The following is a 22,272-nucleotide window of genomic DNA, read 5'->3' as shown; positions in this document are numbered from 1 at the left end:
TTTCCAGCCTCCGGAGGGTCTTTGGGAAGCAGGGGAAACCTGTTTTCACCCTCCCCAGGCACTGAGCATGTGCGATAGCATGCACCCAGGCTCTTTCGGCACCCGAGGAAAAAAAGGTTTGCCATCACTGGCCTAGAAGAGCAGAACCCTGCAAACATGACTGTCTTCCTCTTCCTCCTCCAGATTCAGTGAATGAGGGAGAGCCTCCGAAGAGGGTTCTGGGCACTTCTGGATTTTAAAAACCTTTCAGCCCTTTTTGCCTGGCAAGGGACCTCCACCATGCCCGCCATCTGTGCTCTCTCCACCACCGCACAGAACGAGGCACCTCGGGGGGGGGGGGGGGAGGCACTCTTTTGCACATCTTGGTCTGCCCGTAGAGTCCCAAGAGGCGCCACCCCTTCAATGCCTCCTCTTCTACCTTCCCTACTCTTAGGAGACACACACACAAACACACCCAGTCACAACAATCCACCCAGGACTCCGCTTGTTCTACACGTCTATTTAAGAAGGGAAGCTACTGTGGAGGGTTGTTATCCAGATGGGCAGGAGACCAACACTTCCAGCTAGGAAAGGCCTCCAGACGGCGGGAACAGCCCCCCTCCCGCTCTCTCCCTCTTGGGATGGGAGGTGGGGGAGGACGCAAGACCATCCACAGACCATCCAGACAATTGCGTGGGGATTTAGCATCGCATCCAGTGCAGAAAGACGGAAGGTGGCTGCTGCAAAGCCATTGGAACCGCAGCGGCAAATCTCTGCAAGGGGAAAGGGAAGATCCCGTGTGGCTGGTCCTGGAATGTTTGCACCAGCTGCCGACCAGGGACAATGCAAGGTGCTGCCTTTAAAGCCCGGAAGAGCTGGGTTGGGTAGGTGGGTGGCGGTTGCAGCTGTTCAGAACAGCAGGGGGGCCTAATGCATGCCCCCCCCCAGGAGTCCTCCAGAAGCACCAAAAAGGGGGCTGTCAGAGTGACTGGCTAACCTTAATCAACTTGGACCTTTTGAACAAGCCCCACCCCAAAGCCTCCAGGCGCCTTTAAGACTGAAGCACGGGCACCCTGAGTGGCCCTGAGATGCTCAGGCAGGGTGGGTGGGAGGGGGGCTCCCTTGGCAGAAATAATCCAGAGGTCCTCTTGCCTCCCCCCCCCTTTACTTACAGAAACGGCCTCCAATATCTGTGAACGACCTTCCAAACAACCAGCCCACTTTACAAAAGCAACGAGCCCCAAAACAAAGCACACAGAGGCCCAAAGACCCCCAACTGTCTCTTCAGAGAAGGAGCCGCCCTCTTCCCTCCGCTGGGAAGCCCACGGCAGCTGCTGGGCAGGAGGACTCACCGCAGCTGGGAGTGGAGCTTGGTGGCTTTCGAGTTGAAATCTTCCCAGACTGGGTAGGAGCTCTGCAAGACAAAGGAGAAAAGAGGTTGAGCCCCCTTCCCTGGGGAACAACAGAAGAGACCCATCAGGCAGGGGGTGGGTGGATGGGGAGGCTGTCCCTCCCCCTGGGGTGCCAGAAAGACCCCACCGGAGCCCACTTCTTGCCATCCCCACCAGTCAGAAGCCCCCCACGCCTCCCAACGATCTAGGCCTGCCCCAGCCCTGCTCAGAGCAAACCAACCCTTTGGCATCTCGGGTGATGCCAGGGTGGTGTGATCAGTTTGCAAGGCGGGGAATCTGCCAGCCCCCACCCCCCCGGACACTCAGTGGCCACCTCAGGACACAAGACGAGGCCCAACTTCAGCAGGAGCTCTCAACAGTCTCCTCGTTTTCCAAAGACGCCTCTACCGTTCTACTGGCTCCTGCTCAACCCAGGGACCCTGCTCTGCTTCAGGTAGTGCTGTTTATTATTATTATTTTTTAATTATTTATTCGATTTCTATGCCACCCAATCCCGACGGACTCAGGGCGGCTTACAACAACAGTATGAGTACAATATAAATAGATACAAAACAGTAAAAGAACTGAAACATTATCTAAGGTTAAAACATAACAAACTAAAACCCCATAAAAAGTTATTATAAAAAATAGCGATCACACTCATATACATGCACACCATACATACAATTGGACATCGATGATGTAAATTTATGGCCCCCAGGCCTGCCGGCAAAGCCAGGTCTTCGTAGCCTTGCGAAAGGCCAGCAGGGTGGGAGCAGTATGGATATCGGGGGGAAGCTGGTTCCATAGAGCCGGGGCAGCCACAGAGAAGGCCCTCCCCTGTGGACCCGCCAACCTGCATTGCTTAGTCGATGGGACCTGGAGGAGGCCAACTCTGTGAGCTCTTATTGATCTCTGGGAGGTGTTTGGCAAGAGGCGGTCCCGTAAATAGTCTGGCCTTGATCCGTGTAGGGCTTTATAGGTAATAACCAATACCTTGAATTATGCCTGGAGACTAATAGGAAGCCTGTTATATGGATGTACTGGGGTGCTGCAGCCCCAGCCACCCCCTCATGTAATGAAGACTCCTTGGACTCCCAAATTCCCTGGACTCCTGCTCAGAACTTAGAACTGGATCCTCCTCTGGACTAGCGGAGGTCGGTGTGTGTGTTTGGAGCCTTGCTCTTGGACTTAGAGTGGACTGCGGGAACTTTGGGGGGGAAAGTTGTAGCAATAGAAGGGAATTAAACTTTCACCCTGGCGGTGTTGCTTTCGTGCCCAGCCCCATCCCAGAGTCCTTAAAGAGCTGGCAGATGTCATCTCAGAACCATTGTACCACACCTCTCAAAAATTTTGAACCACTGGGAAGATACCTCCCTCCCTGGCCCTCCCTGCAAAGCCTTCTCCTCCTTTCCCCACTGCTGAAGGCCAGTTAGCCCCTCAACCACCACCACCACCCTGGGGACTCCAGCAGCTGGCAGAGAGAGGCCTGAGCTTCCTCGAAGGCTCCAGGAGCTGCCTGGAAAGCCAGAAGACCGAAAGTCAACCAGACTGAAGGTCAAGAGCTCCTCTCATCCACATCTGTAACGTAGCAAAGGGATGATGGTGCTTTTCTCTGGTCTTCTTTTTGATCTGTGGAATTCGGCTGCTGGCCTTTCTAAGGGGGCCCAAACTCTATAAGGGAAGGAGGGGCCCAAAGATTATTTACGGGTCCACTTGAGGGATTTTCCAGTTTTATCAGGATACAACGACTCAGATCTGCTTGAGTCTGGACCACCAGTTGGGCAAGTCCTGAGGAGGGGGCTCTGGGACCTCTCCTGCAAGGTCACCTGCGATCAGCATGAGGAGGGGGGTTCACGGTTTTTCACAACATCCACAAACACTTCCAAGGGTGGGGGAAAAGTGGCATTACGGGGAGGAAGCCGCCACAGAACTTCTCCAGCCACCACTGTTGGACCAAGGAACCGTGGCACAGTGCCAGCTGCCCATTAAGGTTGCAAACCATGACAGCCGAAAAGCAGGTCGCCCAGGTGACCCACCTGACTTCAGGACCTTTTTTCAGGGACCTTTGCACACCATCGTCATTGAGTGAGTCAATTATTTGTGGTTTTGCTGAAAACCAGAAGTAAATACAGTAATACCTCATGATACGAACTTAATTGGTGCAAGGAGGAGGTTCGTAAGACGAAAGGTTCGTAAGACGAAACATTGTTTCCCATAGGAAACAATGTAAAGTCAATTAATCCGTGCAACCAAAAAACCCCCCGCAAAAAAAACGGCTTTCGGCGACTGCTGGGAAGCCGCACGGCTGTTTTAAAAGGTGACAGCCGGCCTGGGGGGCTTCCCAGCACCCCCCCGAACCCGGGTTCGGGGTTCGGGGTGTGCTGGCAAGCCCCCCAGGCCGCCTGCGACCTTTTAAAACAGCCGCGCCGCTTCCCAGCTGTCTCCCGAAGCCGAACGCGGAAGTTCGGCTTTAGCGTTCGGCTTCGGGAGACAGCTGGGAAGCGGCGCGCCTGTTTTAAAAGGTCGCAGCCGGCCTGGGGGGCTTGCCAGCACCCCCCCGAACCCGCATGACCATTAAGCCACACCCACAAAATAAGCCACACCAACCATGTGGCAGTAAAAATTTTGGCTGCCCATTACTGCATCCAGGTGGGTGGTCAGCTGCCAAATGCCCAACGTGTAACCGGGGAGGGGGGGACGGACGACGACCACTGGAACTTTGGAGAAGTCTGTCATAACTTCAAACAGTTGCTACATGACTGGACATAAGCTGAGCACTCCCTGTAACTGTCACCCAGTCTCCAACCACCCTTTGGGAAGGGGACAGACAGGGCCCTCCTGACCTGGCCCACCTCAAAGGGCTAACGCACCTGGAGGCAGCTGTGCAGTCTTTCCGGCACCTGTCCATGTTTGGGGGTCCCTTGCGGTGACCTGCCTCAGGTGCCGCCCCTCTCCTTAGACAGCCTCCTCCCAGCCTCCAGCCTCCCCCTTCCCTCGGTTTCAGGATGGCCATTGAATTGTGGCCGCAGCCCAAAGGCCCTGAGGGGGGGGGACCTGCTGCTTCCAGGGCATCGGCACCGCTTGGCCTGGCGAGGGGGCCGTCCGGGATTGGAGGGGCATCTGTGCTCAGTCAAACCCATTCAGACTGGCTGGCCCTGGAAGGCACCGATGGGCCCCCGAAAGGGGCCGATGCAGCCGAGAGCATAAAACCCAGAAGGATCAAACGAGGCTTTTCTTCTTCAGTTGGGGGAGGGAGGGTGCCTGTTGTAACGGACGGTGAGTGTTTCCACCCCTTGCGTAATTCAAAAAGCCACTGACATACTTGCAAGAATGTGCCCCCCCCCCCCCAAGGAAAGGAATGAAAACCGCCTTTGGGCCATTCTCTGGGAGCAAAGGAGAGACACAGCCAGAGGAACCACTAAGGGCTGCAGCCACTTCCCAGCCCTCTGATTTGGCCCCCCAAGCACAGGGGGAAGGGAGGGAGAAGACCGAGAGGGGGGGGGGTGCTTTGATGCTGAGCTACCCAAAACTGAGGCCCAAAGCCAAAACTGCAGCCACGGAGGGGTTGCCAAAGCCACAGGGATACAGGCCTCCCCTGGTCATAACAAGTCTGTTCTCAGGAACTGTGGAGGGCTCCCCACGCCAATCTGTGCAGCTGAGACCACCAGGAAGAAGCTTCAGGCAGGCAGGCCGGCTGGAGGGACAGGACAAAGGTCCCGTCGTTTCAGGTACAAGACTGACTGTAGCAGGAATGGTGGTGGCCGATTGCAGCCCGACAGGCAAGAAGGCCCCTTCCAACCTCAGTTGAGACCCCACGGAGTCCTCGCGCAGCCACCCTCTCCTTCAGGGCAAAGGGCCACGCCATGGCACTGCCCAGCAGCTGTCGTGTCCCTTCCACAGTCCATGGAGCAGCTCTTGCCTGCAAGAACCAAAGCCTCCTCCTCTTGCTGTTCCTTCGCCCCATATTTACAGCTACTCCCGCCAGGGACCCCCCAGCAGCTCCCTAAATCCACACGGGACCTTGCTTCCTGGCTGCCTACTTTGGGGGGCCTGGGCAGGCACGGGCATCCTTGGGTCAACTGCCAGGACCCCAATCACTCCAGGGACGGCGGTCCAAGGCGGCCTGATGTAGAAGCGCAGCCTTGCAGGCATGTTTACAGCAGGGAGCAGAAGGGAAGGATGCCGGGTTCCCCTCCAAGCACGAGACAAACAGCAGCCCCCCAGGGGACGCCAGGGCTTCAACAACACAACCTACGCAGTTTTACACTGTGTTGCTCAGAAGACTTTTCCAAGCATATGCTCAGACAGAGACATTCTGCTGGCCCCATATGCCACACGCGAGGCAAACACAGGAGTATTTTGTGCTGCTCAACAAGAGAGCTCTCGCCAGATCTGACAGACAGACGATGGGGGCCACACAAAATTTAATAATTGAATACAGGGGGAGACACCCTTCCTTGTGCTCGTGGCTTCCCAGAGCTGGGAAACACTCTAGAAAGGATCTAGAATCTGTGGGCTGGAAGGGACTTTGGAGCTCTGGCCCAACGGCTCGCCCAAGGCTGGAGGGAGACCTGATTCCATTCTGGTTGTCCAATCTTCTTTTGAAAACTTCCCCTCACAACTTCTGAAGGGAAGCCATTCCACTGATTAATTGTTCTCACTGTCAGGGAATTCTCCATTTCTAGGCTGGATTTTCCTCTGATGAGCTCCCACCCACTGCTTCTTGTCCTGCCCTTAGGAAGGTCGTTGCTGGGGATTCCCAACGTTGGAAACAGAGTCTTCTAGTTCTTGTCCGTGGTATGTTGAACATCTCAGGAACTAGTCTGCCTCAGCCAGAAGGCCTCAGTGAGCCTCCAGCCTCTCCCCATGGATGCTGTGGCCCCTCCATTCCCGGGGGGGGGGGCTTCCTTTCTCCTCCTCAGGCAAGAGGGATCTTTCCTTGACTTGGGCTCCCTCACGAAATGGAGACTGAGTAATACGGATCGTCCTGTGTCCCTCCTTGCAACGGGCTGTGAGAACCACCTTGCAAGAGAGGAGGAAGAACCGCACTCTAACGGCCTGGTGGGAAGGAAAACCTGAGCCCCCAGGAGGGGCGGAAGCAGAGGAAGGGTCTCAGGAGGGTCCCACCTAGTTTTGGGAGGAGTAAAAGAGGGAATCCTAACTCTACGGCCAGCCCCACCCGCCAAGTTCCCAAGGTACATGTGCATGTGGCCTAAGTCTTATATGCTGTTTATGTTTGGAAGAAACTCTGCATCTGTTAAATTTCAAGGCCTTAGCAATGCCATTAGAGCAGTGTTTCCCAACCTTGGCAACTTGAAGATATTCGGACTTCAACTCCGCGGCCCTAAAGCCTTGGGGTTTATTTATGTCCTTTTCATAGGCAACATCTGCTGTCCAATAATCAACCGGTCACAGTCAGTTCTCTAGAATCTAGAGGCGAAGGTTCCTTCAGCAGACTGGGAAACAGTTCCTCTTGCCCTGGAGAAATGATTCAAAGTAAACAAGCCTCCCTCAGCCCCCCCCCCCCCCATCTTGGAAGCCGAAATGCTTCGCTTCTCTCTCTCTCTCTGACGCGGCCATTCCTGCAGTTGTTCCCGGCCCCTCCTTTCCTTGGTGCCCTGGTCCCCTTTCCATCTTTTCAGTGTGGATGCTCAGCTTTATGCGCAGCCTCCGTGACGTTTTCCTCTTTCCTCATTGGAATTACATAAGAACATAAGAAGAGCTATGCTGAATCAGGCCAAAGCCCACCGAGTCCAGCATTCTCTGTCCCACAGTGGCCCAATTGTCCATGGGGATCTTGAGTAGAAAGAGAAGGCAAAATCCTCCCTTTCCCTTGACCCCCAACAAATGGGACCCAAGGGAACCCTGCCTGCCTCCACAAACATAGAGGCGGAACTTGGACATCTGTTTCAATAACCACCAATACACTCGGCATCCATGAATCTGTCTAATCCTGCCTTGAAGCTGTCACGACCTCTTCTGGAAGGGAATTCCATAAACCAACAACCCTCTGGGTGATGAAATATTTCCCTTGATTTGTCCTCACTTTCTTACCTATGAGCTTTAGGGAGGGTCCCCTCGTCCTAGTATTGTGATAGAGAAAAGAATTTTTCTCTATCCACCTTTTCTATCCCATGCATGAGTTTATACACTTCGATCAAGTCACCTCTTAAACGCCGTCTTTCAAGGCTGAAGAGACCAAGGCGTTGCAACCTGGTTTCATAACGAGGGGCTCCATTTCCTTGATCATTCTTGTTGCCCTTTTTTGCACCCTTTCCAGTTCCATTTTATCCTTCTTGAGGTGAGGTGACCAGAACTGTATATAGTACTCCAAGTTTACGCATGATTTCCTAACTGCATCAGGCTCCTTTTTCCACTAACCTTCCTTATTTAACTAAAATCCACATCTCTGCAATTTTAACTATTAAATGTCTAGTGTTTCCCTTAAAATCAAGAACTCCAACGTTACATAAAGTTTACTTAGAATTCCTGCTATTTTTCAACTCTCCGAATAATCTCATCCTTCAAACAGAAAAGCCAAGATGAACAAGGGTTCTATAAATGCTGGATATCCTTTTCCCTGCCACTTCCGGATTCCTGCTTAGTTTTATCTGTCCCACCTTTTCTTGAAGACTTCAGCAAGACTGCCTAACCCTGATCACAATTTCCAACCTCTTCTAGCAGGGATTCCTCTGTAATCTGAAGCCAGGCGATCTCCTAGCAGCTGCTAAAAGAGGTCAAGCCAACAGTCACTCAGGCAACATCTCCTTTCTCATCCGGGCTGCTTGGGAATTTCGCCTTTTCCCAAGCCAAGCAGCCAGGGAAGCCCGTCCTCCCTTGAGACATGTGGGTAGAGCACTGAAGCCTCCCTGTCAACCTGTGACATCCACTGGAGCTTTTACAGGTGCCTCTGAAGGTCTGGGTTCAGCTAAACCACATTAAAAGGATCTTCATCACTTAAAAACCTGAGCCAAAAGGAAACTTTACAGGTCTAAGTAAGGAAACACAGTGACTGGGAAAGAAGCAGGTGCGAAAAGGATGAAGGCATCTTAAAACAATCAGATGCTGAACACGAGCTCAAAGGGCCATCAGCACAACAATGCTGCTTTCAGATCTGGGCACCATATTTTAAGAAGAATTTTGAGATTCTAAGGGGACTTAAAATCAAGACCTGAAGGAGGTGGAGATACGTGGCTGAAACAGAGATTAGAAGAAGTCTTGAAAAAAGCAAAAAGGCTCTCGTGTCAAAGATGAAGAGACAAAACTTTACTATTACTCTGGAGTTCTGGATGAGAACCAAGGAGTGGAGAAGGCAAAGAAACAGATGTTGTCTAAGCGGCAGAGGCGAGACAGCTGTGTGAGGGGACTCTGGACAGGGGGATGAGCAACTGGAGGGCCAGAAGCTCTTCTGCCACGTTCTCCGCCCCACACGATGCCTCGAAAGGCTGTCAGATTGTCGTAATGTGAGCTTTTACCGCACAGCATCCAAGGCTGGGAGAAAAGCCAGTGGGCAGAAACTTACTCAGGGAGATCCACACTGGAAATTCTTGAATGGTTCCTGACTGCAGAAGCCACTGAACAGTGGCACCACCTGCCCCGTGGGACCACAGGGACTTTAAAGCAAAGGTTGGACACCCATTTTTCTAGGGTCTTCAGGATTCCTGCCCTTGGACTAGAAGGCCTCCAAGTCCCTTCCAAGCTTTGGGTGCTATCAGCTAAGAACTGCCCCAGAATTGAGCCGAGGTGGCGCAGCAGATAGAGTGCTGTACTGCAGGCCACTGAAGCTGACTGTAGATCTGTAGGTCAGCGGTTCAAATCTCATCACCGGCTCAAGGTTGACTCAGCCTTCCATCCTTCCGAGGTGGGTCAAATGAGGACCAGGATTGGGGGGTTCAATATGCTGGCTCTGTTAAAAACAAGTGCTATTGCTAACATGTTATAAGCCGCCTTGAGTCTAAGGAGAAGGGCAGCATAAAAATCAAATAAATAAATAAAATAAATTCAGCGAGAATACAAATGTTTGCAAATCGATCAATCAAAGACTTGAAAGCCAAGGACTATTCCCAGATGTCTGGGCCAAGGAAGCACCCTCTGTGGCCAGGTTTGCAAGGAGAGCCCATGAAGTTACACCCCCTGAGCCAGAGGCTGGGCTGAAAGGGCCCCACTGCTCAGAATGCCCAAGTATTGGTCTGGCCCCGGGCTCATTCTCTGGAGCTGGATCTGAATGGCCCTCCGGGTGAGAAGGGGGGGGGAGGCGTGGAGGAAGAAGTCGACACAGAGGCTGGAGGAGGCAGCAGCAGCTGAGGAGCGACTACGGAGGAGGCCAACCAGGCAGACCCCAGACCCCTCGGTGGGGAACAACAGCCCTCCACCATTAACCCCCAAAACAAATCCCCGGAAGAGGCTGCGCATCTCAAGCCAAACATCCCAACCAGAAGGAAGCTTGTTAGCCTTGAAGTACCAAGCCCACCGTTCGCTAGAGACGAATGCATTGGATGTAGCCATCCACAAAACCTACATGAAATAAACCACCTGCCTTTTGAAATGGTGTCAGATTTTATCATAAAGTCCTCATAAACGGTTCCCCTAAAATGGGGAGGGGGCATTAACAGCTCTCCCTCCTTCCCCAAACCGAATGCAGCTCCCCCCCTTCAAATGTTGCTCACCTGATCTACATAAAATAAGATATGCAAATAAGTTGCTTTAAGGGGTTTCATATTGTGGATTTTTAAAGGGGTAAGCCACCAGGAGTCACCCTGTGTTTTAATAACGATCCATCTGTGTGTTGCTTTATTTTCCCTCTGTAACGTCTTCCGCTTTGTTCTCTCGCCCTGTCAAGATCCAATCAAGACTATTTGGACTCTTCGGCACAAGAGCAAACCAGGCCCCATAGGGAGCTGTGTCCAGATTCACCCACAATCGCTTCAGAGGTTCTCGTCTCTTGCTTAGCAGACTTCCTGCTACAAGCCCAGACTGGAGCTGGGAAGAAAATAAACTGCAGAGCCACCAAAGACCACGGACTTAAATTTGCATCACCCGCTCAGCTTGTGGGATTCTGACCCGTTTGGTCCCTTTCCTGCCTACATTTCAGTTATCAGTCTGATGGATCCCCCGGTAGAGGCCAACTGCTGGGGATCCTGGGAGAACCTCCAGAGCCCAGCACAACGGGACGGTCGCAAGGGGGCCTCTGTATCTTTCTTGGGTTGGTAGCTGGCCAGGTTTTATTTTACTTAGAATCTATCAACAGAAACACAGTCAACGTATTGATAGATGCAGCAGATTTCACATCTTAAAAATGTTGTTGCAAAAGGCGTCTCAGGGAGAACCCCGGAAATGCAGGAAAAGCAGCTCCAGGCCATTTTTATTCCTCAAGGACCCCCCTTTTTGGGGGGGGGGGTTGTAACCTGGCCACCTGCAGCCCCATTTGAAGACACCATGTTTTCAGAAAGGCACCTTTGTGTGGAGGGCAAGTGAGGAGATGCAGAGAAACCGTCTCACCAGTGGAGCTGTCCTAAGAGACCCAAACTGCAGCCTGGGCCCAAACTGACCCAGAGTGGCCCCCTTGGAGGGGCTGTGATTGGGGTCCTCAATGACAGCAAAGCACCCCCCTGCCCCCCCCTCTTTGAGTCCTCTGGCCTGGGCAGACCTCGGAGTGTCCCGGGGAAGGAAATGGCCAGCACTGCCTGGATAGCTTGAGGTCACAGGTTCGAGGCTGCAGTTGGTGCAAACCAGGCTCTAACTTCGGCATCAATCCTGGGAACTGTCAGCGAGGGAAGCTCCCCCAAGGGTGGTGGTGCATCAGGGAGGCCCAGGCCGGAACCTGCCCCTCCTGACCCAGCTGCCTCCCTCGGGGTTATCCAGGCTGGCCCTGGGCGTCCAGCCCCTCTCTCTCTCCCCAGGGGTAGCATGGGGACACAGCCCTTCTGAAGGAGCAGGACCAGCCCTGCTTTGCCTGGCGGGGTGCCTCATGCGCTCCACTGAGGGGAGACACCATCTGGCCCTTCCCCACTCCCCCCCCCCCCCGCAGGACTTCCACTTCCAGGCTGGCCTTCCTTCTCCAGGGAGGACCAGAACTCTTCCACTCTGCTGGACGGATGGTGGCAAGAACTCTGCCGACTGCCAGGGAAGGTGGGAAGCCTCCAGGAGGGCCAAACTCCCTCCCTCCTGTCTTGGGGCTGCCCTTTCCAAGCTCAGAATCTGGGATGAGACCTCTGGGGAGACACAGCCACGGTCGGCCTCTTTGGCGAGTGTGTGTGTGTGTGTCAGATGAGATGAATACATGAAATAATTGGAATGAATTCTGCCCCAACCGGATCCCAGCGATGGAGCCTTGCCTGCCCTGTCTGGGCCTGGACTGAGGGGCGCGTGGCTGGGAGTCGCTGCCCGAGAGCTCTGAAGCCCCCCCCGCCCCCCCCCACAAGCACGCTCCTTGTTGCAGGGCCTGGCGAGGCCTCGGGGCGGGACTTGAGCTCAACCCGAGGGGCTCTGCCGCAGCCCCCCCAGGCTTCTCTGCACCGACGGGCGCAGCTCCCGAGCCCAGGCGGAAGGGGGCGCCGGAGGCCCGCAGGGGAAGAAACTGGGCCAAGCAGGCGGCCTCTCTCGGCCGTGGCCCCTAGCGGCGTGTGAGGGGGGGACAGGGGCTAGAGCGCAGTCCCGGCAGCCGCCCGACGCCCGGCCCCCGACGCCGCCCCGGCATTCCCCGGGCAGGGCCGGGAGGGGGGCAGAGCGTGTGTCTCCCCTCAGACAGGGCGGCTGGCGGGGGGGGGGGGGGAGGGCCTTCCCCAGGGCCTCCTCCGCAGCACCCCCGGCAGACAAGGCGCCGCCCGCAGCGGGCAGGCTCCCCGCCAAGGCCGCCCCGCCCCAACCCGGAGCCCCCGCGGCGGAAGGGCGTGGCGGGCAGACCCCGGCAAGGCCGCCCCTCCCGCCCTCTGCACGTCCTCAGAGGCGCCCGCCGCTCACCTTCATGTCGCCGACGATGGCCTGGAAGAGGCCGCCCAGCGCCCCACACTCCTTCTCCGCCGCCTCCATGCCCGCCCGCCCCGCTCCCTTCCCTGCCGCTGTGCTGCTGCGACGCGCCCGGGCGAGGCTCTGCGGCGGCGGCGCGCCCGCTCGGTCTCTTCCCGGCCGGGGCGGCTGGGCCGGCGCAGGCGAGGTGGCGGCGGGGGGTGGGGGGGCGGGCGTGGGCGCCGCTGGGCCGGCAGGGGGCGGGCGCGCGCTCCGGTCACGTGGGCGGGGAGGGGCGCCCCTTCCTCCGCGGAATCTCAGCCGGAGCCCCGGCAACTCGGAGGGTCTGCTGGGCGGGGCACACGGAGGGCGCCCACCGCTCCCACGACTCGGGTTACACCCCCCACCCCGAGGATGGCCGCAGGACGGGACCCAGTGCCGCTCCGCGCCCCCTCCCAGCCGGCCTCCCCCAACGGGATCCCGTGCGGGTCATTCAAGCCTCCCACCCCCGAAGAAGCGCGGTCTATTGGGGCGGCGAAGGCAACGTCCTCAGTCAGGCCTCTTTCTTTCCAATCTCTTTATTCAGGCAACGGACACAGGGCGGGCGGACAGACGAAGGGACGGGGCGCCCGCGGGGAGACCTCCGGGGCCTGGCGGGAGCGGCCGACACACACGCGGACCGGCGCGCACGGGCTGGCCGCAAGCGGCACCCTCCCCCCAAAATCCGGGCCGGGCACTCCGCGGCGAGGGGCCGGAGCGGGGCCTGCGGGGAGCCCATCAGAAGGCGACCGCCGCCCGGCGCTCCGCCGCCTCAGCCACCCGCCCGGCCCGCTGGTGCCGGCCCTGCAGGTGCTTCCCCTGGACCCTCTCGAAGTGCTTCAGCAGCTCCGCGTAGTCGATGGCGGGGCTGGCGGCCGTCTTGCGGGCGCCCTGGCCGGCCTTGGCGGGGTCCCTGCGGAAAGAGGCGGAGGGTCAGGCGGCGGGGGGGGCTCTCGACCGCCTCCCCCCCCCGAAAGGCTCTCCTGCCCCCCCTCCCCGGAAACTGGGCCCCGGGACTTCCACCCGGCCAGCCGCGCCCACCTCTGAGGGGGGCCAGGAGGCTCTCGGTGTCTCCCGGGCCCCTCCCTCACCACCGCGAGGAGGGGGCCGGCTGGGCAAAGGGCAAGCGGGGGCCTCTTGGCTGCCTCCCCCCCCCGTTTTCCCCCTTCTGTGAACTGAGGGCTCCACCCCTCCCCCGCCTCCCCAAATGTGCCTCCCGATTCTGACCCCTGAGAGTCTGGGAGTGGGGCTAGACTAGATGACCCTCTGCCCCTCACACGGAAGGGCCTTACCATGAGGACAAACGGAAGGGCCCCAAATCCTCCTCCAGCTCCCAAGGGCCAATGCCCCCATGTGCTGCCCTCCCCCCACCCCCCACTGGGAAAAAGGGGGCCTGCCCCCAAAAGGAACAACTGGTAGCAAGTGGGAGTCCTCAGTTTCCAGCCCCCCTCCCAAGACCCAGGTGGGAGAGAAGAAAGGACTGCCATGCCGCTTGCAGAAACTTCCCTCCAAGCCTTGGAGGACCCAACCCAGGCAAGGCCCTGGAGTGTCAGAGGGGCCAAAAGAGCCCCAGGAAAAGGAAAAGGCCCCAACACAGCCCTAGGGTGGGTAGGGAGGGATTTCCCAGTCCGCCCCCCTGCCACCTGGGGGGATGGTGGTGGCAAATGGCTCCAGCTGCTGCCCTGGGGCCAGTCTCCATGGCAACACTGCGAGGGGGATGGTCCCCCCTGGATGCCAAAGGCGCTCTGAGGTTGCCACAGACACAGCTGGGACCCCCTCCTCACTTCTCCCAGGGGTGGGGTCCCAGCTGCCTGCCAGTCCCACACCCAGAGGCCTCAAAGCAGCCAAGGGGCTCCACAAAGGGCCCAGGGGAGCCAGGCATTTGCTAGAAACACCCCCGGGGGCTTTTGCAAGGCAGCAGATGCCACCCCCTCTGAGGGTCCCCGAAGGGCCGAGCGCAGTCGTGCAGGCCCTCTGCCAAGCTGCAGAGACCCCCTGGGCGACTGGGCTCCTCAGAGGGGCCGAGGCAGAAAGCAAAGGGCCTCCACACCTGCTGGGCCCTCATTCCTGTGCTGAATGAAAGCCCGGCCATTCTGAACGTGACGCCCTGAATGGCAATGGTGGTGCAGCCCAAGTTGCCGGAGGACCACCAGGCCACCTCTGTCTTCGGGGCTCCCTTTGGGAAGCGGGCAGGGCAATGCTGCCAAGCGAGGGCTGCTTTCCCCCATTCAGGCGCCCCAGCTTTTGGCCAGGCGCCACTTACGCTGTTTGCAGGAGTTCCGGGTTCGGGACGCACTGCAGCCGGTGGGAGAGGAGCTGGAAAGCGCTGCTCTGGGGCAGGAGCATCAGCAGCCCGTAGAGAGCCTTGAGGAGGTACGGGTTGCTTCTCACGTCCAGCAGCTGCAGGCGGAGATCTGGAAGAAAGCCATGCGGTCAGGGGTTCAGTGGCCAGGAAGGAAACAAAACGGCCCAAGGCCTCCAAAGCGCACGGGGGGGTGGGGAGCAGCAGCAGCCAGGCATGGGGGAACTGAGATACTCTTTCCCCCTAGGCCTTTACAATGCATGGTATGTCTGTATGTATGTTTGGTTTTATAATAAGGGTTTTTAACTGTTTTAATATTGGATTGTTATATGCTGTTTTTATTACTGTTGTTAACCGCCCCGAGTCTATGGAGAGCGGCGGCATACAAATCCAATAAATAAATGCTGAGCAACCTGTTTGCACTTCAGTCCAATTTAACCCGGGCGGAGTCTTAGGCTCAAAGCTCCTGCGGGAATTTTCGTGCAGATGAAACCCTTTCCTGGACCGGGAGTTGCTTCCAGGCTGGATTACTGCCATGCCTTCTCTGTGGGGCTGCCCTTGAAGACACCGCAGGAGCTACAATTGGCCCAGGACGTGGCAGCGTGCATAGTTTAGGGTGCCCCACTGCGCCCTTTGCACGAACTGCGCTGGCTCCGAGTTTCCTTCAGGTGGCATCTGAGAACCTTATATGACGTGGGGCAAGGCTCCCTGTGGGGCTGCCTTCCTCCACGGACCTTCGCCTGCCCCACCAGGTTCTAATGCCTAGGAAACTCTATGGAAGACTCGCCCCACCCCCCAGGGCCTGTCTAGGGTCAGAGAGATGAAGTGAACTTGCTGATACCAGCAGTGCCTGGCTTGGATCTGGTTTTAATACTTGTGGTTTCAACATGGTACACAGACATTTTTAACCAGTGGCGTTCAAGTTTTCCAAGGGTTAGTTCAAGATGGGTGCCTATATAAATGTTAATAAATAGCTAGGCAAATGAAGACACACAGACTGCCAAAACACGCAACATATACAGTAATCCCTTGTTTTTCGCGGGGGATGCGTTCCAAGACCACCCGTGAAAAACAAATTTCCGTGAAGTACAGATATTTTTTTATGTATTTAACGAGTATTTGGACTTTTAAAACCCACCCTTTGCATTAAACAGCTGGAACTACATGTGATATCCTACCAGTTTCTTTAATAGAGAGCAGTAGTACTGTAGAAGAATTTTATGAATTTTTAATGGATTTAAGCCCTCTTTGAAAACCCGTGAAACAGTGAATCCGCAAAAGATGAACCTTCTCTGTGGCGGCCCTGACCCTCTGGAATCAACTCTCCCCAGAGATCAGGACTGCCCCCACCCTCCTTGCCTTTCGCAAACTCCTTAAAACCCACTTCTGCCGTCAGGCATGGGGCAATTGATTCCCCCTGGCCATTCCATTTTATGTATAGTTTGTCTGGGATGTATGACTGTTTTTATATTAAAGGTTTTAACTGTTCTTTAATCATTGGATTTGTACTGTGTTTTGCTGTTGTGAGCTGCTCCGAGTCTCTGAAGAGGGGCGGCATAGAAGGGTAAATAATAATAATAATAATAATAATTAATAATAATAATAATAATTTTAAAAAACCATGAAGTAGCGAGGGATTACTGTATTGCAAAGGAGGATCAGGGAGCAAAGAAACTCACAGGTGAAGATCGGGCACTCGATCAGCTGGACCAGCTTGTCAACCTCGATCAGGAAATCGACTGTAACCTCCAGGTCTCCACTGGATCAAGGGTCAAGGCATTTAAAAAGCCAACAGGCTCCCCAGTCAGTTTTGCGGCTCACACAGGGAGAGGGTCCCACTGCAGGAAAGCCCCCACACCCAGCACGGCTCTTTAGGAGTGACCTTCGGGGTGTGTGTGTGTGATCCCTATAAAACAGGTGTGGGGAGAAAATTGAGGCAGCTCCTGAAAACTGAAAAAGGCAGCAAACCCCCAAAGGGCAGGGGGCCCTGGAGCTGCCCTCATCTGACAAGCGTGAGAGTCACAGAGGCCGCGATGTGCACCTAGCGTGGCCTGACGCAGGTTTGGTCCTCCAACTTGCATTGCTAAGTTTCTGACACCTTTAGGGCTCACCTGGGCATCTTTTCAAGAGTGTTAAGACACCAGTCCTCAGGGTAGAACAACAACAGGAGTGAGGTGCGATTTCTGAGGACTGGCAAGGAAACACTGCCACGCCCCACAGCCCTGGGAAAGGGGGCCCGGCCATCAGCCTGGCTGAAGGATCATCAGACAGAAGAGAGACCACCTACGCCCAGAAGGCTAACGGCTCCTCCGCTGCAAAGAAGCGAAGGGCTCCAGAGGGCTGATCGGGCCTCCCGCCAAATCCCCTGAATCCTGCCATCCACACCTTGACCTGGCTGGGTGTCTCGCTCCCCACAATTGCCCACAATGGCCCCTCAATGTCCCTCCCCTGGTGGAATGAGGCCCTAGGCCAGTGGTGGCGAACGTTTTTTTCCTCGGGTGCTGAAAGAGCATGCACGCACACTATCATACATGCATGAGTGCCCACACCCATAATTTAATGCCTGGGGAGGGCAAAAGCAGTTTTCCCCGACCCCCGGAGGCTGGAAAAAGCCTGCCTCCCAACTTCTGGTGGGTCCAGTAGGCTTGTGATTTGCCCTCCCCAGGCTCCAAGGCTTCCCTGGAGCCAGGGGAGGGTAAAAACTCCCCCCCACCCCCTCGGAGGCTCTCTGGAAGCCAAGAACGCCCTCCCAGAGCCTCTGTGTGAGCCTAAAATCAGCTGGCTGGCACACACATGCACATTGGAGCTGAGCTAGGGCAATGGCTTGCATGCCAGCAGATCTACCTGTGTGGCACTCGTGCCCTAGGTTCGCCATCACTGCCCTAGGCAAACAGCCATCCCCCCCCCGCAGACACACCTCCCCTCCTGATGCTCCTTCCAACCCCCCTCCACTCCTTGAGAGAAGCATCTCGAGGGGGGGGAGCCCCGGAGGTGCTCAGAAGGATACAACTTCTGGATGAGGTCGTAGGCGTGCTTGTAATTCTGTGTGAGGAAGCAGAGGGAGACGGTGGTGACCGGATTGTGGCACCAGGAGCGGTAGAGGCAGCAGAAGAGGTTGCGGCTTTCCTGGGGAAACAAAGCAGGGAGGGGGAAAAAAAATCCCTTACGGCTCAATTCTGCTCAGTTTTGCATTTTCTAGGTGCCCCCCCCCCCCCCCCATCCCCAAATGGCTCCGCCTGGAAGAAACAGAACAGCTTACAAAACAAAGTAGGCTTGCAGAACTAAGAAAAAGCCTAATGCAGATTCACACTTTAACACTTCAGTAAACTGATACTGAAACAGAGTGGAGGAAATGTTTACTTTCAAAGCTGTGAAAACTCTAGGAAGGAAAAAAGAGAAATGGCCGAGCAGTGAAGGCAGCCGTCTTCACCAAGGACTGAGCCTCCGCGTGGAGGGAGAAGCCAGGACCCGGGGTGGTGGTGGTGGTGTCTGTCCATGGCAGGAGCACAACAGCCCCTGGGGGCCTCTGCAGGGCTTCCCGCCCCCATTGGAGAGAACCATTCCGCCACCTTACTGGGGAGATTCCTGGGGCGGAAAGGCTGGGAAACTGGGAGGCTTAAGAGGCCCAGAGGGGAGCCATGCTCACTGCTGACCTGCTTAAGGCTCACGGAGGTGATTGGGGCCCAAGAGGCTCCTTCAGCTGGGCAGAGCCGGCTTCTGGACATGGGGCTGCTCCTGGGCCCAGAGCACAATCAGGGGCCCTCCATTTAAAGAAAGGGGCCACCGCCTCGGAGGCCAAGGAGGTGGAGATGGGGAGGGGCTTCCCTCCACCTACCGGCGTCTTCAGGTCCTTGAGCTGGTTCCTCAGCTGGAAGAGCTCGGAGGAGGTGAGGAGGATGGTGTTGAGGGTGTGGACCATGGTGGAGGCGAAGCGAAGGTCCTCTTCCCGCAGGAGGATGTCGGCCATGGAGTGGAAGATGTTCTCTGCGTTCAAGAGCAGGCAGAGCTGCCTGGGAAACACCGAGAGACACAGCGGCTGGGGTTAGAGGCTGCAGCGCAGATCGAGAACCAGGGCAGCCCAAGGCGGAGGGGCTTTGGAGACTCTTCCAGTTCGCCTCTCTGGCTGAGCAAGCAGTAGCCACCCTGGCAAATTGATTTTGCTGGGAATCCAGCTGCTTGTTTTTCCTCCCCTTCCTGAACCGGTAATCCTTACAGCTGGACCCCTCGTTCTGGCCCACTCCGGACCACAGACCCAAATCGATCTAGGATGAGAGATTAGAACCGCCCCCACCCTCCTTGCCTTTCGTAAATTGCTAAAGACCCACCTACGTCGCCAGGCATGGGGAATTAAGATACCCCCAGGCATATGTAGTTTATGCATGGAATGATTGTGTTGCATGCTTTTAATGTTGGGGTTTTAAATGTTTTTTAATATTATATTTGCTATATTGTGTCATTTATTTATTTATTTATTATATAGATTTGTATGCCGCCCCTCTCTGCAGACTCGGGGCGGCTCACAGCACAACACAACAATTCATAACAAATCCAAATATAATTTAAAATATTTAAAAAAGAACCCCATTTTGCTAACAAACACACACTCAAACATACCATACATAAATTGTACATGCCCGGGGGAGGTGTTTCAGTTCCCCCATGCCTGACGACAAAGGTGGTCATTATGTTGTGAGCCGCTCCGAGTCCACGGAGAAGGGCGGCATACAAATCTAATAAACTATTATTATGAGGTTAGTTCAATAACTGACAAAGAACAGCGTCTCTGTCCAATGTTTGTGATGCATTGAAAACAAGGCCTGGAGGTAATTAATTCTGCAAAAGCCCAGAGGAATTTATCTCGGGATAATTCCAGTTTTCAGGCTGCCCAGCTGCTGAAAAGCATTTCCATAACACAGGCACCTAATTTTAATAAGTGCTGGCAAATTTTTCTTCCCCATGAGGACCAAACAGTTCTGCTACTAGCTTGATGGTTAGGAGGTTGTTCTTTCTGGCCCCATCTCCGGAAAAGGGCCAGAGCCGGGAGCCTATCCTAGACCTGGCAGGGAGCTCCAATCCTGGCAACGCTTGAAGGACAACCTACTCGGATATAGCCTGGGCTCACCTGATGATGAAAGCTCCCCGGATCTCCAGGAGCTTCCGCTCACTGCTGAACCTCTTGAGCAAGTTGATCATGAACTGGTAGAAGTAGGAATTCATGGTTGGGGTGGAGGGAGAGCAGCCCAGGCTCTTGGCCCCTGGGAGGAAAAGAGAGGAGGCCGGCTAATGAAGAGGATGGAGACCCCACCACCTGCGGGGCTCTGCGCCCCTTCTCCTGAGTCTGCTCCCCCGGCAGCTCCCAAGCAGAAGGAGACGAGCGCTCACAGGTCTCTGGAGTTCTTGCAACAGGGGAGCCCTGCAGGTTCTGCTCGGGGTGCAGAGGCGACAACCCTGCACAACACATTATTTTGGAGGCGCTGGCTGAGAAGGAGACAATCATTCACTTGTCATACTAAACACATTTTAAATAGTTTTTTTTAAAGCTCAGCTGAATGTATAACAGTTCCATGAGAAGTTGACCATGGAATTCTCCTGGGAAGATGAAACGTTTAGTACTAACCTCCGGAAATCCGTCACCAGATTGTCTCCCCAAAGAACCTGGATAAATGGGCCAAGACCAGGCCTGGAGGAGAAAAGGCTGCCCCCTGACCTCCACTGCCCCTTTCAGCCCCATTGAAGGGAAGGCCCATCTCCCTGTGATCTGAATCTGAAAGGTTTGGCCAGAGGTGCATCTCATTTCCTAGATCTGATTTCCCATCACAGGCTTCCAAACCAGGTTGTTTTTCACCTAGAAATGCTGCCAAGATCTCTATGGGCTGAATGGTCTGTCTGAAGACTGAAAGTGTGAAGCAGCTGCAAAAAAGGTGAACACAATCCTGGGATGCATCAAGAATCTCGTTCACATGAAGATTCCTCTCTATAGTACTTTGGTACGACCACACTTGGAATACTGTGTTCAGTTCTGGGGGGCCCAATTTAAAAAGGACATTGATAAACTAGAGCAAGTTCAAAGGAAAGTTTACAAGGATGGTGGGTGGCCTGGAGACCACGTCCTATGAGGAACGGTTAAAGGATCTAGGAATGTTCAGTCTGCAAAGGAGAAGACTGAGAGGAGACTTGATAGCTGCCTATAAATATCTAAAGGGCTGTCACAGAGCAGAGGGATCAGCATTGTTCTCATTAGCACATGAAACTAGACTAGAAACTAGACTAGCACATTAGATTAGAAACAATGGGATGAAACTGCAAGGGAGTAGATTTAGATTAGATATCAGAAAAAACCTTTTAATGGTAAGGGTGATAAACCAGTGGAACAGTTTGCCACAGGAGGTGGTGGGCTCGCCTTCCCTGGAGGTCTTCAGAGACTGGACAGTCACCTTTCTGGGATGATTTGATGAATCCTGCATTGAGTAGGGGGGTTGGACCTGATGACCCAGGAGGTCCCTTCCAACTCTATGATTCATCTCATGCTTCTTTGCAAGCATTATTGGTTGGAAAAGACAAACCAAGAATGAGGCCTGGAAGATGCATTCAAGCGTGGAGAAATAGCTTTTCCAACCTAGATATACGGAAGGCCGTGAACTCAAGAATGTACTGAGAGAATCTCCTGCAGTCCCCTGCAAGAGTCAGGCACGGCTTATGCTGCGGAATGGAGCAGAACTGCCTGGGAATCATCTGCTCCAAAACAGGAATTAAGAGTCTGCTCAGATCCCCAGGGAGAAGTGACAACCTCTTGTAAAACCTGACAGCCAAACCTGCTTCATTGGATCACTAGGCTGGTCGTTCCCCACCCACACACCCTGATTCCAAGCTCCCCCACCCTGCAATGGTCAACACAGTTGAGGCTTGGCGCCCCAGCTCCAGGGCTCTCTCCTCCCCCAATGGGGCAGTCTTCACAGAGCCAACAGCCTTGCAGCACCCCCTCCTGACACACCTCAGCTGGTTTCCCCAGAAAATGTGTTGACTTTCTGAGCAGTTTGGTGAACATCTCCCCCCAACAGCCTTTTGTTTTTCCCTCTGTACAGGGCTATAATCCTGTCTGGAGAGCAGGAAGGAAACATTCTGGTGTGTTCAGTTCTGGAGATTGAAACAATCCCTGTATCTTCACCAAGAAGCAGTTTCTGAAAACAGTCAAGCAGGGCAATAAAATAAGGATCAGGCTAGAAACAATACAGGGATTGTTTCAAGCTTTTTGTACAGTTAATTCTTCATTCACAACAGTTCATTTAGTAACCATGCAGAGTTACAATGGCATTGAGAAAAGTGACATGACCATTTTTCACACGACCGTTGGAGGATCCCCAGGGTCACTAGGTGAGGTGTGACATCGAGTGATATCCTGTTGGCCCCGCCCGCCCAGTCACATGACCACCCAGCCGCGCCTACCCAGCTGGTCATTAGGGCAGAGAATAGGTTGTTGAATTTATCTGAACCCCACCTCTGCGCTCAGCTATTTTTTACAGAGACCGTTCATCCATTTTGACCGGCTCAGGTTCAGCCTGCAGGAAGAAGGCCAAGCGGTCATCTTTAACGAGGAAGGTGAGGCAAAGAAAGCCA

At 55.0% G+C, this 22,272-nt stretch overlaps 2 protein-coding genes across 3 annotated transcripts in view; both read right to left on the bottom strand.

Annotated features, from left to right (window-relative positions):
• The window catches only part of MTSS2 (MTSS I-BAR domain containing 2), a 46,058-nt gene extending 33,564 nt beyond the window's left edge, over positions 1-12,494 (bottom strand). For both annotated transcript variants that reach the window (XM_070760567.1, XM_070760568.1), the window contains exons 1-2: positions 12,333-12,494; positions 1,332-1,393 (exon numbers count right to left, since the gene is read on the bottom strand). In XM_070760567.1, coding sequence (XP_070616668.1) covers positions 1,332-1,393; positions 12,333-12,401 — 131 coding nt within the window. In that variant the 5' untranslated portion in view covers positions 12,402-12,494. The remainder of the gene's footprint in view (positions 1-1,331; positions 1,394-12,332) is intronic.
• Positions 12,495-12,879: 385 nt separating this feature from the next.
• VAC14 (VAC14 component of PIKFYVE complex) overlaps positions 12,880-22,272 on the bottom strand; it is a 33,768-nt gene continuing 24,375 nt past the window's right edge. Inside the window, exons 14-19 of the mRNA XM_070760612.1 lie at positions 19,781-19,913; positions 18,494-18,668; positions 17,666-17,784; positions 16,338-16,417; positions 14,620-14,770; positions 12,880-13,269 (exon numbers count right to left, since the gene is read on the bottom strand). Of these exons, the coding sequence (XP_070616713.1) occupies positions 13,095-13,269; positions 14,620-14,770; positions 16,338-16,417; positions 17,666-17,784; positions 18,494-18,668; positions 19,781-19,913 (833 nt within the window). The 3' untranslated portion in view covers positions 12,880-13,094. The remainder of the gene's footprint in view (positions 13,270-14,619; positions 14,771-16,337; positions 16,418-17,665; positions 17,785-18,493; positions 18,669-19,780; positions 19,914-22,272) is intronic.

This window comes from Erythrolamprus reginae, chromosome 9, assembly GCF_031021105.1.
Source record: "Erythrolamprus reginae isolate rEryReg1 chromosome 9, rEryReg1.hap1, whole genome shotgun sequence".
NCBI classification, from domain to species: domain Eukaryota; kingdom Metazoa; phylum Chordata; class Lepidosauria; order Squamata; family Dipsadidae; genus Erythrolamprus; species Erythrolamprus reginae.
The sequence above is the reverse complement of the archived record's forward strand: the minus strand, read 5'-3'. Positions and strand labels throughout refer to the sequence as shown.